The sequence below is a fragment of the Felis catus genome, chromosome E2, assembly GCF_018350175.1.
Source record: "Felis catus isolate Fca126 chromosome E2, F.catus_Fca126_mat1.0, whole genome shotgun sequence".
Taxonomy (NCBI): Eukaryota; Metazoa; Chordata; class Mammalia; order Carnivora; family Felidae; genus Felis; species Felis catus.
In genome coordinates this window covers 9,412,250-9,429,346 of record NC_058382.1, presented here as the reverse complement: position 1 = coordinate 9,429,346, position 17,097 = coordinate 9,412,250, and the positions used below count along the sequence as shown (strand labels likewise).

The following is a 17,097-nucleotide window of genomic DNA, read 5'->3' as shown; positions in this document are numbered from 1 at the left end:
CCAATGTGTACAGAAAGGCAAGGGAGAGTGTTTTCTGAGACCCAGGTGCTCAGTAATGCCACCTACCTGTTCAAGGACCTGAATCGATGGCTTTGGGATTTTTTTCCCCAATGGACCATTCAGATTTGTTATTAAGAATTGGGGCCATCTGATGTCTTTCCTGAGCTGCCTTGATCTTTGCCTTAATTACTCATAAACCCAACTAACAATTTACAATGGAAATGCCCTTTCACATCAGCATCTCATTGGACCCTCACAGCCTCTCCCGGAAGCAAGAATTATTAACCTACACTTCTGCAGGCGACGGAACAAAGGCCCATAGGGGGGAAGCGGTTTATGAAGCTTGAGAACTCTGAAACTTGTGTAGACAGGTCTGCAGTGGAACCCGAGATCTGTCCCTTACCATCTGTGGTGTTTGGGCAAGTTACTCAACTTCCCAAACCGTGTTTTCACTCTACTGTAAAGCAAAAATAATCACCCCTGCTCCTTAGGTTGTTAGAAGTGGCATATAGTAGGCACTTAATAATTTGTAGCCAGGGGCACCTGGGTGGCTCAGTCGGTTCAGCATCCGACTTCAGCTCAGGTCATGATCTCACAGTCTGTGAGTTCAAGCCCCGCGTCAGGTTCTGTGCTGACAGCTCAGAGCCTAGAGCTTGCTTCAGATTCTGTGTCTCCCCCTCTCTCTCTCTGCCCCTCCCCTGCTTATGCTCTGTCTCTCTCTGTCTCAAAAATAAATAAAAACTTTAAAAATATATTAAAAAAAATTTGTAGCCAGCAGTAGAAGCAGTGATAGAAGTGGAACCTCAAGACAAAACCAGGTCACCAGTTCCAGCCCTGGGTTGTTGTTTCTCTGGAGAACAGCACATCTTTCTTTCCTGTAAGAGGGAGTTACTCTTCACTGCCCTCTGGGGATAGAAAGTAAAAGGGCATGACACCAAACCGGGAAGTTAGTGGAAGAGGAAGGGGCCCCGCGGGAGCAAAATTTTTGTTTTCCTTCAGTCTAGAAAGAAGAGGCCAGTTGCGATGAATCGATGGTCCGGTTACCTGCTGGGATGGATGACCTTCCTCTACATCTGGGAGACAAGTGGAGGTGAGGGTACTGGGAAATGTTGGGGAGGATTTGGAAACCGGAAAGAACGAATGGGCCAAAGTAAAGATTCCGGGATTCAGGTAGGGAGGAGATAGAGAGTCATCTGCTTCTGGACTACCTTGAGCGCGGATAACTGAAACCATGGAAAGAGAGACCGTGGATAAGCTGGGGACTGCTGTGCCCAGGACACAAGCACCATTTGAGATGCTCAGCACGCATGGTAGGGAAATGCGAATACGTTAATTGAAAGGGGGAGGGGCTCCATAATTCCAATGGACTGAGTCCTCAGACTGCAACTTGGACCCTCCTTTTCCACTCTTTTTCTTAAATCGAGGTAAAATGCACAGAACATAAAATTTCCCCTCTTAACCATTTTGAAGCGCACAGTTCAGGAGAAGTACACCCACAGCGTTGTACAACCAATAGCCATGATACATCACCTGTACTCAAACAATGCACGTTTTTCCCGCCCCCAGCCCCTGGAAACCACCAACCTGCTTTCTGACACCATGAATCTGACTGTTCTACATACCCCATGAAAGTGGAATCAAACAATACTTGTCCTTTCGTGACTCTTATGTCCCTTAGCATAACGTCCTCAAGATTCATCCATCCATTGTGTGGCCTGTGTCAGAATTTCCTTTCCTTCTAAGGCTGAATAAATATTCCACTGTGTGTGTGATACATACTATGGACATACCACGTTTCGTTTATCCATTCATCCATGGATGGATGTGGATGTTTTCTACCTCTTGGCTGTTGTGAACAATGCTGCTGTAAACATTGGGTGTTACAAATACTTCGCGGGATATAACGAGGAGTGGAATTGTTGGGTCACATGGCAATTCTACGTTTATTTTATTTTATTTTATTTTCAACGTTTATTTATTTTTGGGACAGAGAGAGACAGAGCATGAACGGGGGAGGGGCAGAGAGAGAGGGAGACACAGAATCGGAAACAGGCTCCAGGCTCCGAGCCATCAGCCCAGAGCCCGATGCGGGGCTCGAACTCACGGACCGCGAGATCGTGACCTGGCTGAAGTTGGACGCTTAACCGACTGCGCCACCCAGGCGCCCCGATTTTATTTTATTTTTTGAGGAACTGCCATACTATTTTCCAAAGCAGATGCACCATTTTGTATTCCCATCTACAGTGCACAAGGGTTCCACTGTCTCCACATCCTTGTCAATACTTGTTGTTTTCTGTTTAAAAGAAAAAAAGTAGAAGCTCCTGGTCGGCTCAGTTGGTACAGCGTGTGACTCTTGATCTCGAGCTTGTGGGTTCGAGCTCCACATTGGGTGTAGAGATTACTTAAAAATAAAATCTTTAAAAATTTTCTAAATATTTTATTTATTTTTGAGACAGAGAGAGACAGAGCATGAGCGGGGGAGGGGCAGAGAGAGAGGGAGACACAGAATCCGAAGCAGGCTCCAGGCTCCAAGCCCCCAGCACCGAGCCCGACACGGGGCTCAAATTCACAAACCGTGAGATCATGACCTGAGCCGAAGTCAGACGCTTGCCCGACTGAGCCACCCAGGTGCCCCTTAAAAATAAAATCTTTAAAAAAAAAAAAAAGTAGCCATTCTAGTGGATGTGAGCCTACGTTCTCAATACATCTAGGAATCTAAATTAACCACCTCAAGATGGTATGTTAAAATGGAAGGAGAACAAAGAGACATCCTGTGTCATAGTTCACTTAAGCTATGGCGAAACATTCTCCACAATTAAAATCCTTTTCTGCCTGATGAGCCCTCTCCCTTCAATAAGGCTCCAGAAACACTTGTTTTCATGCCCTTTAATTCCATGAAGTCCTTTTTGAATGACCACATTCTGTATTCCAGAAATTCCTAAGCTGAGGTCACTGGGTTAGCACTAGAGTTCATGAAACCCTGGCTCTGTATTTCAAAGGGTGTGTATTTATCAGGGTAGTGAGGATAGCTATTGTAACAGAGAAGCTCCAAACTATTAGCAGCTTAACACAAAACATTTTATTTCTTGTTCCTACAAAGTCCAATGGGGGAGCATCTGGTTAGCAGGGATCCATGCACCTTCCACCGTGGGGCTCCACCATCCCCTAGGGTTCCAGGGTCCTCTGTGGATTCTTTGCATGGAGCTGGTAGACGAGGATCAAGAGTCTTATGATCTTGAAGGAGAAGAGTTTTCCTCTTTTTTTTTGGGCCAGGAAGCGATACCCATCATTTTCTCCCACTTCCATTGGCCAGAACTCACAGGGTGCTTAGCTGCAAGGGAGCCTGGGAAATGTAGTTTTTAGCAGTACCTTTGAGAGGAAGATGAAGCTGGTTTTGAACACACAGCAGTCTCTGCCACAGGGATGTATGGACATTTTCCTAGAGAGAAGATCTGTGTTCTCAAAAGAACTGACAAGTCCTGAAAAGGCTAAGAAGCCACATTTTATTCAGACAAGGAACAATGCCAGCTTTTCCAGTTAGTGTCTCTTTCTGGTCATACCTTCCTGAGACCACACCCGTATTCCTGTGGTGAAACTTGGTATCCCTAAGTCTCCTCTGCACATAGTTACGGACTAATTTATTCAACACACATTTGCCGAGTGGTTCCCGAGTGCCAGGCACTGTGCTATGGGCCAGAAACATAGCAATAAATAAAACTCATGCCCTGCTCTCGGGAGAGCTCACAGCAAATGGGAGTGATAGACACATAAGCAGATAATTATATTCTTTAAATATTCGGTAAGTACATTTATAGAGATCATCTCAGAGTATTATAAGAATGTGGAAGAGTATTTATCCAGGCTGAACCAAGTCATATGGATGAGAAGCAGGGAGTAAAGCTAGGGACAAAGAAAAGAGCAGGATGAAGGGCATGAGCCAAACGCTGAAGACGAGAAAGAACGTGGAGGAAGGTCGAGGAAATGTTAATCAGGCAGTGAGAACAGAGAGGTCAGCAGGGCCCGGATTATGGAGGATTTTAACCCAGTTAAGAAGATCAGACCATCTGCTGGATTACTTTGCAGATGGCTAATAGTATCTATTATGTGTTGGTTTGTACTAATAAGTCCCAAGGATAATCTTAATCCTGTGTACAGGGGCATCTGTCTGCCCTCCCCTCGCCACCAGCATCACACATACTGGTGGTGCCCATGACTGAGCATTATTGATGACGATGGTGATGGTGATGGTGATGATGACAGTTAACGTTGGTCGAGGAGCAGCCATGTTCCGGGTCCACTTCTAAACACTTTCCAGATATTAACTGGTTTCAACTTGGACTTCAGCCAAGACCACACAGTTCTGAGAGCCAGGGGTGGACAACGCAATGTGACTTAAGGACCTCCACTTGCCTCAGCCCATTGGCGAAGCTCAAAGATGGCAGTCTGCCTTTTCTGCTGTCTCCCAGCCTCACCCCTGTGATGGCCCAGGTCAGGTTATACAGGATAAGAATCTGATCCAGAGCAAGAGATGGAGGTTCCAGGTTGAAGACAGAGATGATGTCTGGTTCATCCGTATTAGTAATAGACTGACGATCCCTAAATGTCAGTGGCTGAACTCAGTAGGGTTCATGTCATCTAGAACTTCAGTGTGGATGTTTCATGGGAAGCCACTTGTGTTGTGATTCAGAGACACAGACCCCTTCTGTACTGGGGCTCCACCGTCCCACAGGGCCTCAGCATACTTTGCAGCGTCCTCTTTCTCAGACTTCCTCAACCTGGGCACTGTTGACATTTGGGACCAGATGACCCGGTTCTGGGACGCGTGCATGGTAAGGTGTTTAGCAACATCTCCAGCCTCTACCCAGTAGGAACCAGTGGTGCAGCTTCCAGGTCGCCCCTCTCCCAGTTGTAACAACCCGAAATGTCTCCAAACATTGTCTAATGTCTCCTCCACTGAGAACCACTGCTCTATGTCCAGCTGGAAGAGGAAGTAGGGAGCATAGGGTTCACCGGGGACTTTTCTGAGCGAGGAGCTGGAGAAGATCATTTCTACCCACATTGCATGAGTTGCAACTGAGTCACGTGGCCCCACCTATTAGAGAGGTCGGAAAATGGGTTCATTTCTACCCACATTCCATGAGTTGCAACTGAGTCACGTGGCCCCACCTAACTATTCAGCCGAAAAATGTGTTCTCGCTAGGAGCCCAGAAAGAAAAAAGAAGATAGGTTTGGTGAGTCCATGGAAGCTTTGCCTCACCATCTTTGGAACATGAGCACACACACACATGCACACAGGTGTATGCACGCACATCCATAACCTATCAGAATATCTTAGTCATAGTATCCATAATTATGTCTTTGAGGGAGGGAGAAAAGAGGGAAGGAGGGAATGACATGATGAAGGCAAGGAGAAAAGCTGTGATCCTGGACCAGTAGATAAAAAAAATGCTCGTTCTCATCCCAGTTCTCAAAAAAGGGGGAATAAAGGTATTAAGTTGAAATGATTCCTTATCTTACATGGGTATTCACTTTCTCCTCCACAATGTGGGCTAGAATAGCATTTCTTTCCCTTTTTTTTTAATGTTTTATTTATTTTTCAGACAGAGGAGGGGCAGAGAGAGAGGGAGACACAGAATCTGAAGCAGGATCCAGGCTCCCAGCCGTCAGCACAGAGCCCGACGCGGGGCTCGAACTCACAAACTGTGAGATCATGACCTGAGCCTAAATCGGACACTTAACAAACTGAGCCACCCAGGCGCCCCACTTTTCCTTTTTTTTTTTTTTAAAGTTTATTTATTTATTTTGAGAGAGAGAGAGAGAGAGCGTGGGGGAGGGGCAGAGAGAGAAAGAGAGAGAGAGAGACTCTCAAGCAGGCTCCACACTGTCAGTAAGGAACCCTATTTGGGGCTCGAACTCACGAACCAAGAGATCATGATCTGAGCCGAAGTCTGATGCTTAACCAACTGAGCCACCCAAGCACCTGTAGAATAACATTTCTTAAGATGTGTTTCAGGGAGGGGGACCTGGGTGGCTCAGTCGGTTAAGCGCCGGCTTCGGCTCAGGTCATGATCTCACGGTTCATGAGTTCGAGCCCCGCGCCAGGCTCTGTGCTGACAGCTCAGAGCCTGGAGCCTGCTTTGGATTCTGTGTCTCCCTCTCTCTCCGCTCCTTCCCCACTTGTGCTCTGTCTCTCTGTCTCTCAAAAATAAATAAACATTAAAAAAAGGTGTGTTTCAGGGACCATTAGTCTCCAGCACTATTGAGGAGTGGGGGGAAAGGACCATTCAATATAGTCCATATGCCTCCTGCTAATTCAATACTCATCTGCATGCTGACCCTTCTGATGAGTCCTTTGTTAAAGAAACGGGTTTAGCTTTCTTTCACGTGACATTTTCTGAGCTCATTCCATTCTGTCAGTTCTTTCTGAAGCATCTACTATGAGCAAGTCACGATTCTAGGTTCTGAGGATACGTTGTGTCAAAGACAAAGTCCTGTCCTCACACAGAGGAATACAAAAAGTACCCCTCAGTAGTTGCCACATCTGCATGCCACCAGCACTATCATTTACCCAACCTTCTTGAAATGTACTCTTTGGCACCTTTATCTTCACTCTAACACCTTTATCTTTAAAGAATAGTTAACATCAGCTCTGTAATCTGTAAGCGTTACTAACTTGACATAAATAGAAATTGCACACAAAAGTAAATGCTATGAAAAGGAAATCTTATTTCTAAATTCTATTGGGTGCAACAATAAGGCTTTGAGCCTGGGTCCTGCCCTGTTTGTTGTTGTTGTTGTTGTTGTTAAAAAGGGAGATTATTAAAAAAAAAAAAGGGAGATTATTAAAAATTAGAGGCATGGTAGAGAAATACTCGCATTAAATTGAAGTCTTCTCTTTTGTGTAATCAGAAGGATTGAAAAAAGCATTGAAATGTGAAATTGTTTTCTGGTCTGTGTTGCAGCATTATTTGACCCGTGTCGCTCCATTACCTACTGCGATGTCATGACCCGAGAGTGTCTGGTGTGACATTGACGGTGCTCTAATGGTCTGGAGGAAAACTTTATTCCAGTTGCCTTTATGACTTATGAGACTCTTTCCCTGTGCTCTTGGTCTCCACGTAAACTGGACACACCCTTATTTGTCACAAGAAAGTTGGATGCCAACACTGCATGTGTCACCTTCAGAACTGCCCACGAGAACCAAAGCAAGACTCCCCCTTGGCTCATTCATTTGTGATGAAACCCTTCTATTTGTCTCTCTGTCCTCCAGGTCAGAAGGATTCATGTGTGTTTCCCTTCGTCTACAAGGGGTCTACTTACTTCTCTTGTATCAAAACCAACAGCCTGTCCCCTTGGTGTTCGACAAAAGCCGTTTACGATGGGCAGTGGAAGTACTGTATGGAGGAGGGTGAGTGATGCCATGCTGTCCCCTCAGCCGACTTCCTCAAATGATGGATTATAAAAGAGAATATGTGGATGTGTAGAATGTGATCATATTTTTGAAGACGAGTTACGACATCTGGGTGTGTGCATAGAAAGTGCGGAGGCCACATACGGGATGCTAACAATGGCTAATAATATGACAATGATAGGGTTAAAAATGGTGCTTTCTGAATGAAAGAGAGGTTACAGGGCCACAGGGAACCACCGTATTCTTTGTCTCTTTCCTAATTTTCTAAATTAATAAGGAAAAACAGACAACAAAGGGTAACAGGGAAGGGATTTGACAGACTCTGTTTGCTGCTTCTCAAAGCCCAAGACATTTTTGACAATTAGATGATTTCTAATTTTTCTGCACAGGACAAAAGGCATTTTGTTTGTTTTAGCCAATATCCTGTTGTTGGACATTTTAATTGTTCCTACGAGCAGCCAGATTTTGAATATTTAGGATTTTCTTTTCACTTGTATCACTGTTCTTGACTCTCTTAGATCAAAGGCTCCCTTTGATAATAAGTATAACAACCCTTTTACTATCCTGAAATAAAATGTATACATAACGTTACCTATTCCAAATTCATAATTTCAGAATAAATCAACACAATCCCTTAGCTGCAATAGAAGACAGAAATTAAACAAAATAAATTGATAATAAAAAGCACCATGATCATAACTAACCTAAAAAGATATTAAAAGGTGGCCAGAGGCTCATACCTCCAAGCGGAATCTCTTTGATTATAAGAGCTAAAAATGACTACAAAGAAGCCCCATTACACTGGGGGTGGGGTGGGGAACAAAAAAACAACAACAAAAACAAAAACCCAAGCTTGGAAGCAATACCACCTCTAGTTGAAAATATCGCTCTAGTTTAAATGATGCAAATCAGGATCTACTGGTTGAAATTGAATCCGAAAATTAGAAACAAACTTTTTTTTTTTTATTTCTAGAAAAGAGGTCCCCAAACATGCTTAAGACACACAAGAGGAGACAAAACTCTGCCCAAAGTGCGGATACAGACACTATCAGGGCCTAGAGATTTAACAACTTGTATCTGATTAAACCTCTCTCAGCCAATCACAGAGGATGGTTTGCCATTGGCATCGCCTCCCTCAGCCCTGGCTTCTGAACTAAGAACTGCTCTTTGGACCCCTAGTGGTGGGTTTCTCACCACCTGTGAACAGCCCCAATTCTTTCCCTCCCACCCCTCATGTAATCCACCAATTAGCCTGTTGGTTCTACCTTCAAAAATCGATTCTAGCTTCAGTTTCTGGGAAGGAGCTGCCTCCACTGCTCCCATCCTTCTCCAAATCACCACCAGTTCTCCCCCCCAAATTTGTTAACTGGGCTCCTCAAATCCCCCCCCACCTCCCTCCAAATCAATTCCCCACACATCAGTCAAAGTAACCTTTTCGGAATGTGAAATCATGCAACGCTACTCCCCTGCTTGTGCCCCTGCATGGCTCACCAGCACACTTAGAAGGATATCCTGAGCCCGAAGAGCCAACACAATCCTGAGAAAGGAAAACAAAGCAGGAAGCATCACACTTCAGACTATATTACACAGTTATAGTAATAAAAACAGTATGGTATTGGCATAAAAACAGACACATGGATTAATGGAGCAGATTGAGAGCCCAGAAATAAACCCATGCATATATGGTCAATTAATTTATGACAAAGGAGCCAAGAATGTGCAATGGGGAAAGAACGATCTCTTCAATAAGTGGTGTTGATAAAACTGGACTGTCGCATACAAAAGAATGGAACTGGACCCCTCTCTTATGCCGTACACAAGGGTCAACTCAAAATTATTAAAGACTTGAATCATAAGATGCAAAACCCCAGAACTCCGACAAGAAAACATGGGGCTAAGCTGGAAGACATCAGTCTTAGTGACGATTGTTTGGGTTTGACACCAAAATCAAAAGCAAAAATAAACAAGTGGCACTACATCAAACTACGAAGCTTCTGTGTAGAAAAAGAAGCCGTCAATAAAATGATAAGGCAACGCAAGGAATGGAAGAAAATATTTGCAAATAATATACCTGATAAGGGGTTAATATCTGAAACGTCCCAAAGCACTACAACTTGAGGAAAGGAGAAGGAGAAGAAGGAGAAGAAGAAGAAGAAGAAGAAGAAGAAGAAGAAGAAGAAGAAGAAGAAGAAGAAGAAGAAGAAGAAGAAGAAGGAGGAGGAGGAGGAGAGGAGGAGGGGGAGGAGAGGAGGAGGAAGAGGGGAAGGAGGAGGAGGAGGGAGGAGGCGGGTGGAGGGAGAGGAAGGGAAGAAAAAGGAGAAGGAGACACCTCACCTTGGTCTGCAAAGCTCTACAAGAACTTGCCCTTCTCTGTCCTCACCTTCTTCCACTCCCTTCCTTGCCTGATGAGCTCCAGCTACACTGGCTGTCATGCTTCTTGAATATTCTGAACTCCTTCCTGTCTTGAACCCTTCCCACTTTTATTCCCTCTATCTGGACCTCAACTCCCCCCAATTTTTGCATGGTTGGCTTCTCCACATTGTGCAAGCCTCTGCTCAAGTGCCACCTGCTCAAGGAAGGCTTCCCTCATCCCTTCATCTATGACAACCCCTCCATCACCTCCAAATGACCCTGATTCCCTCACTGAGTGTGAGTAAACCCACCCACTATAAACATAATGTCCAAAACGATATTTGTTGTACTATTTGTGGTGGGAAATTCAATCTATGAAAGTTGCAATAAGGCACCAGCACCTGGATGATAATGTTACTATATTTTACTTCACTGATATTTGACTTTTTTTCAGTAATGGCAACTTTTTTTTTTTTGTATGCCAAGATCTTGACTTCACCTGTTGGTCATAAACCATCAAAATTCTTTGTCTTGACTTGATTCCTACAGGTCTGTTGGTGATTCTAAGAGATTCATTTTTAAGACACTGAAGTATATGAAGTTTGTTCAGCAGGTTGGGGGGCGGTGTTGTTGAGGTTGGGAGCCCTGTTGGGGGAAGCTTTGAGCATGGAAGTATACCAGTAGGCTTTCTTTACAGCATGCTTAATAAAATGAATGAATAAAATATCTTTAAAACTTGATGCTTGTCCTGTATTTTGATGGCCGACGGATGGATGGATGGATGGATAGATCGATGGATGTATGCATGGATGGGTGATTGAGTGACTGTCCTGTGAATGACTAGAGAAAGTCAAACCACTCACAGACTCCTTTCCATACAGATTACCCACGATGCATCTTCCCCTTCATCTATCGAGGAAGGTATCATAACAACTGCATCACGGAGGGTGGCTTCTTCAGAAAGCTGTGGTGTTCCGTCACCTCCAGCTTTGATGAGAAGCAGCAGTGGAAATACTGTGAAACAAATGGTAAGGCACTGGAGCAGGGATGGGGGTTTTGGTGGGGAGGCGGGTGGGGGAGAGCAATGGTCATTCTGAGGGGGTGGTGGCATGGGGGAGAGCAGAGCATTGAGAGCAATACTTCTAGGAACTAAGTGTGTTCTTGGAGAATACATTAGGACAACCACAGGAGACAGGAATGTCCTAAGGCCATGTTCCCCTGAGTGCCTAATGTCAGCATGGAAAATCTAGTTGTCCTAAGAACCAGTACCATGGGCTGCAGTCCTGACATTGGTTTTCAACTATTTCTATTGCTAGACTTGGCAATACGTGGATTCACCCAGAGCTGGACCCTACCTGCATTTCAAAGTGGCTTCAGATTTCATCTTAATTCTATGCCTACTCTTATTCTTAAATTTTTTTTAATGTTTATTTATTTTTGAGAGACACAGAGAGAGAGAGACAGAGTGTGAGCAGGGGAGGGGCAGAGGGAGAGGGAGACACAGAATCCAAATCAGGCTCTAGACTCTGAGCTGTCAGCACAGAGCCTGATGTGGGGCTTGACCTCACGAACTGTGAGATCATGACCTGAGCCAAAGTCGGGCGCTTAACCGACTGAGCCACTCAGGTGCCCCTTAACTTATTCTTTTTAAAAATGTTTATTTATTTTGAGAGAGAGAGAATGAGCATGAGTGAGGGAGGGGCATAGAGAGAGGAGAGAGAGAGAGTATCTCAAGCAGCCTCCATGCTATCAGTGCAGAGCCCGATGCAGGGCTGGATTCCATGAATTGTGAGATCATGACCTGAGCTGAAATCAAGAGTCAGATGCATAACTGAGTGAGCCACCCAGGCATCCCTACTCTTAACTTTTTTTTTTAATTTTTAATGTTTGTTTTATTTTTGAGACAGAGAGAAACAGAGCATGAGTAGGGGAGGTGCAGAGAGAGAGGGAGACACAGAATCCAAAGCAGGCTCCAGGCTCTGAGCTGTCAGCACAGAGCCTGATGCGGGGCTTGAACCCACCAACTGTGAGATCATGACCTGAGCTGAAGTCGGATGCTTAACCGACTGAGCCACCCAGGCGCCCCTACTCTTAACTTCCTAATGACCTCCATCCATTCTGGAGCCCTCTCTGTGTTAGACTCTATATACCACATCCCATTGAATGTTTCCATAGAAGCCCTATGAGATGCTATTTTTTCCACATTTAATAAGTGGTCGCAGTAAAATTAAATCCTGTCCAAGGTCACACTCCTAGGTGATGTCAGAGTTAGGATTTGAATGCAAGTCCATATGGCTCTGATGCCCCTGCTCCCTCACCAAGCAGTGTTGCCTCCATTGAGATGAAAATTCACGTGAGGCACCTATCCATGAGCACACTTATTCCTGCTAAAGCCTTATTTATGTTTATCCCTTAGCACTCAAAAAACCATAATGCCATATAAAACCTTGAATTTTATCTTTGTCGTAGCCATCCATCACTTGTATCCTTAACCCTAAACCAACGTTAACCTTAGATCTCACGATAACTCTGTTGATGAAGCCTGCAGAGCAACTCTGTTGTAAATGGTGCGGTTGTTGATGGCTTGGGTTCTCACTTACACGCAAAGTGGATGGAAATAATAACATCACCAGGAACTGAACTGGAGCATGTTCAATGTCGTGTTGCCTTTCCTGAGATAAAGCATGGCGCCTACTTGATGCATGATACATGGAAGCTCTTTTTGTTATCTCTTCTTGTCCCTGTGACCTTTCCATCATTATTTTCAGAGTATGGGGGAAATTCTTTCAGCAAGCCCTGTGTCTTCCCCTCCGTCTACAGAAATAGCATGATCTTTGAATGCATTGAGAGTGAAAGCAACAGACTGTGGTGCCCGACCACGGAGAACATGGATGAGGACGGGAAGTGGAGCCTCTGTGCTGACACTAGTAATACGGGGAAGGGGGCTGGGTGGACATAGGCAGACTCCTTCACTCAATTACCCAGAAAACACTGACTCCAGCCCTACTGCGTGCCAGCCACTGTGCTGGGCGGTGGGCATGTGGTGATGAGTAAGACGGAGTCCCACCCTCGTGGATATCTGATGAGCAAATAGCATGAAAAATACGATAGCGTGATGGGCAAGATGCGGGCCGCTTAAGATCCACGAGAAAGGGGTCAATATAAGGTTTTCAAAATGTGAAACACCTAAGTACTTGCTTGCACAAACATAGAGTAAATCCATGCTAAGATTTAAAAAAAAAAATTGCTAATAAGGGAATAACAAGGATAGTGAAGTCAATTTGAGGGACGTTTTAAGAACTACATAAAGTCGGTGAAAAGAATGCTGAGCTGAAGCAAGATTGTTAAGTTATCCACCCAATCTGGTAACACCTAAAGGGCAATCAAGGGACGCCTGGCTGGCTCAGTTGGTGGAGAATCCAACTCTTGGTCTCAGGGTCATGAGTTTGAGCCCCACGTTGGATATGGAGCCTACTTAAATACATACATACATACATACATACATACATATGTACGTACGTACATATGTAAATACATAAATAAAAATAAAATAACACAAAGGGCAATCAAACCTTTGGGGTTGTCTATCAGACAGAAATCATCTGCATCTCTACCAAACAAAAATCATTCACAATGTATCAATCTTTTACAAGTTACAGAGTTGGGGCCTCCAATCAATAGCAGGTAGTAAGTCAGATAAAGTTCTATTTCCCTAGAGCAGGGGCCTGCAAACTCTCTCCTGCCTATGAGCTAAGTCTGGGCCAATGTTTCTCTTGGCCCCCAACCCAACTTTCTACACAGTCGAAAAAAAGTCCAAAGAAGGATCCTATTTTGTGACGGGCAAAAATTATACGAAATTCAAATCCCAGGGCCCACATATAAAGACCGAGGCTGTATGAGGCACGAAGCTAAAAATAACTACCATCTGGCCCTTTCTAGAACAAGTTTGCTGACACTGAGCTAGAGACCCAGATGGCCCTTAGGGACTGTTGAGACAGTGCTTTGGGAGGACATAAGGTCAGGATCTTTTGACCCCAATTGTGTGTTTTGGATAATTTTGCTAACAAAGGAAAACAAGTGTACATTTGGTGGGTGATCAGGGAAGAAGCCCACGAGGAAGAAAAATAGAACATTTCTCTGTAAATGTAACCTGATGGGTCCCCGTAAAGGACATCCCAGGCGGCCTGGACTTCAGGACCCTGGACAGCTCTTCAGCACTCGACGCGTTTTGCTCGAGAGCTGCGCCGCACAAGCCCGGCCAGTATTGATTTGGGTTCCAAATCCACTTCAGCGAGTGGAGAATTCGCACATTCAGGATCTCTGAATGAAGACGACTCCCTGTAAGATGTCCTCTCTGCGCTTCCCACTTGCCTCCCTGGCTCCCCTGCTGACATGACGCTGTCCTCCTCTCTCCCACTGCCAGGACCCCTTGTGTGTTCACACTGCCCTTGTGCCCCATTTCCACACCCCACAGAGCTAAACTCAAATAGCTTCCCAGGGAAGAAAACCCCTCTGGCATTTAGGATTAAGTCAGTATTTCCTTCCTCTAATGGGAGTCTCTGAGCAGACCCATGGGCCATGTGGACCCAGTTTTTATTTAAACAATTTTTAATGTTTATTTATTTTTGAGAGAAAGAGAGAGAGAGTGCACACTCACCCGCGAGCAAGCGGGGGAGGGGCAGAAAGAGAGGGAGACACAGAATCTGAAGCAGGCTCCAGGCTCCACACTCTCAGCTCAGAGCCCGACACGGGGCTCGAACCCACGAACTGTGAGATCATGACCTGAGCCAAAGTCAGACGCTTAACCGACTGAGCCACCCAGGTGCCCCGACCCAGTTTTGATTTTAGAGGGGGCTCTGAAGTCTAAGCCTTCACCACAGCATCAAGGCACGGGGGTAACCACTTTCCTATCCCCTTCTACTCCCTAGGAATTTCTTCACTGGTTCCTGGCTTTCCCTGCCACTTCCCATTCAACTACAAAAACAAGAATTATTTTAACTGTACCAGCAAAGGATCAAAGCACAACCTTACGTGGTGTGCAACCTCTTACAACTATGACCAGGACCACACCTGGGTGTACTGCTGATGCAAAGGTGAGGTGCATAGCATACCTGGGCAATGCCGCTGTGAAGGTGACATCCGTCCCTTCCAGCACAATTCGCTGGGGTTGCCAGCAAGGTGAGCTCCCTGTCCCAGAGATGAGGTGAAGTAGGGGTGGGGGAGGGACAGGGACAGCTTCCCAGATTAGTAAGAGGTGGATGAACCCTTTTGGACCCAGAAAGGTGCCGTGCCAAGTGTTAGGTCTGGGAAGCTTTGGGTGTGCAAAGTAGGAGAATGGAATTTCTCAAACTGGGGCATGAGAAGGAAAGATGACCTTGAAAGGAGATGACCAGGACTTCTCTGGGCCCCAAAAGCCATGCACCAGGTTATTGACCTGCTACCCACTGAGTAGCCAACAGAGAAAAAGGTAGGGTTCAGTTCTCCTCGTTGCATGGGTCCTTCCCCCACCTCTGCACCTAAGTCCTCAACTCTCTCCACAGGACCAACTTCTCTCTCCCTTCCAGTCTTTTCTTCTGATTCCAGTATTCTCCCCAGACCCCCTGTGTGGGTCCACTGACCTAATCACTCAGGATGTCTGGGATTTAACAAACAGAACCCTTTCATCAGATATGTGGATGGCTCTGGTGTTTCTGGCAATATTTGCCCTTATGATGCACGTGGCTTAGGGATGACACCAAACTTAGTGATTCTTCCCGAATTTTGCCTTGGCCATCAAAACAATCTTCCTGGAACAGAAGAGAGGCAACGGAATAGGTCTGGGGCTCTGGGTACCATCTTAACAGGGTGGCTATTAAAAATCACCCACAAGTCGTCCCCAGGCTTGGCTAGAATGAAGAACATTCTTAGTGCCCAGCCTCTGACTCTTGTCCACCAGAGCACAACTCTCTCCTTCGGGTCCCTCTTTCAGCAAGTCTAATACAGTAGAGGTGAGGTTAAGGTGCTCAGGGTTCAGTGGCTTATTGGCCGCCATGAGCCAGGTGAGGGGCAGGGGTAGGTCTAACCACTCTTGGCTCGGCCACCTCCTCTTCTGACTCAGTCTTGGAAGCCAATGCAATACTTTTTTATTCACATCACACTTTGAGTCAGTGCACACTTGTCACCTGAATGCTGGCTTTTGATTCTATTTTCAAGGGGAGGAGAAACATCTTCAGAGGAAGACGGACATACCAAGTGTGGAACCTGCTTCGTCTTTTCCTTTCGAGCTTAATCACCTTTAGAAATACCTTGTCCGCCATTTTGCTTAATCACTTGGTCCTTTGTGAAGAACAGAGGGGGGAATTGTGGCCTAAACACCAGTAAAGGAGCCCACAGTTAATCCCCCAGGGGGCTGCCTTTGTGCTTCCTGGAATGGGATTCCGTGAGGGACCTGGAATGCATGGTGAATCTCTTGGTAGGAGGTCAGATTCTCAGCCCAGGGGCCCCTTGGAAGGAACTGGATCCTGCTATCTCTTTCCTGGAAACCATAGATTTGGGTGGAGCATTTTTAGGTACTTATGAAATCATTAATAAATAAATTAGTAAGTAAACATAGGGTAGAAAGTTCATTGCAAGGGGGCCCCTGGGTGGCTCAGTCGGTTAGGGGTCCGACTTTGGCTCTGGTCATGATCCTGCGGTCCGTGAGTTCGAGCCCCGCGTCGGGCTCTGTGCAGATAGCTCAGATTTGGATTCTGTGTATCCCTCCCTCTCTGCCCCTCCCCACTCACACTCTGTCTTTCTCTCTCTAAAAAATAAATAAACATTAAAAAAGTAAAAAAAAAAAAAAAAGGAAAAGAAAATTCATTGCAACACTACCTCAACTATTCCTTCCCCATGCCCATGGCAGACATGAGTCATTGATTACAGAATCTGCTTCCCTGTGAGCCCAGATGCATCCTTGTGTTATTATTGTTCGTTTCCCCTCCCCTTCCCCCCTTCTCCTCTTTCATGAAACCCTCTGAGCAACTGCTACCCCTATCCCGCACTGCATGCAGACATCAGGAATAGATTTTCACCATTCAGCCTCATTGGGTACCAATCTGATTGGCTGAAATGAGGTTGCAGAGACATTCGAGAAGCCTGAAGATCCCATGGCAGATCTTTTCCACTGTAGATCAAGACCAACCAGATGACCCATCCTTCCTTAGTCACATACAAACAGGCCACAGGAAACCTGGCTCTCCTGCCCCCAGCTGCCACACAAGACTTCAGAGACAGACAGACATACTTCCCTTCCCTCACAAACTTTCCACCTCTGCCCCCTCAACCCAGGCACAGCCCTGTTCTCGAAGCTACCA

At 45.5% G+C, this 17,097-nt stretch overlaps 1 protein-coding gene across 1 annotated transcript; it reads left to right on the top strand.

The window, feature by feature from the left end:
* Positions 1-978: 978 nt before the first annotated feature.
* Positions 979-15,501, top strand: ELSPBP1 (epididymal sperm binding protein 1). Its single transcript, XM_045046651.1, is given in 7 exon segments — positions 979-1,090; positions 2,933-2,964; positions 2,967-3,000; positions 7,271-7,408; positions 10,645-10,791; positions 12,532-12,690; positions 14,692-15,501. Coding segments are annotated over 7 exon segments (735 nt in total). The 5' UTR covers positions 979-1,023; the 3' UTR covers positions 14,850-15,501.
* The last annotated feature ends 1,596 nt before the right edge of the window (positions 15,502-17,097 follow it).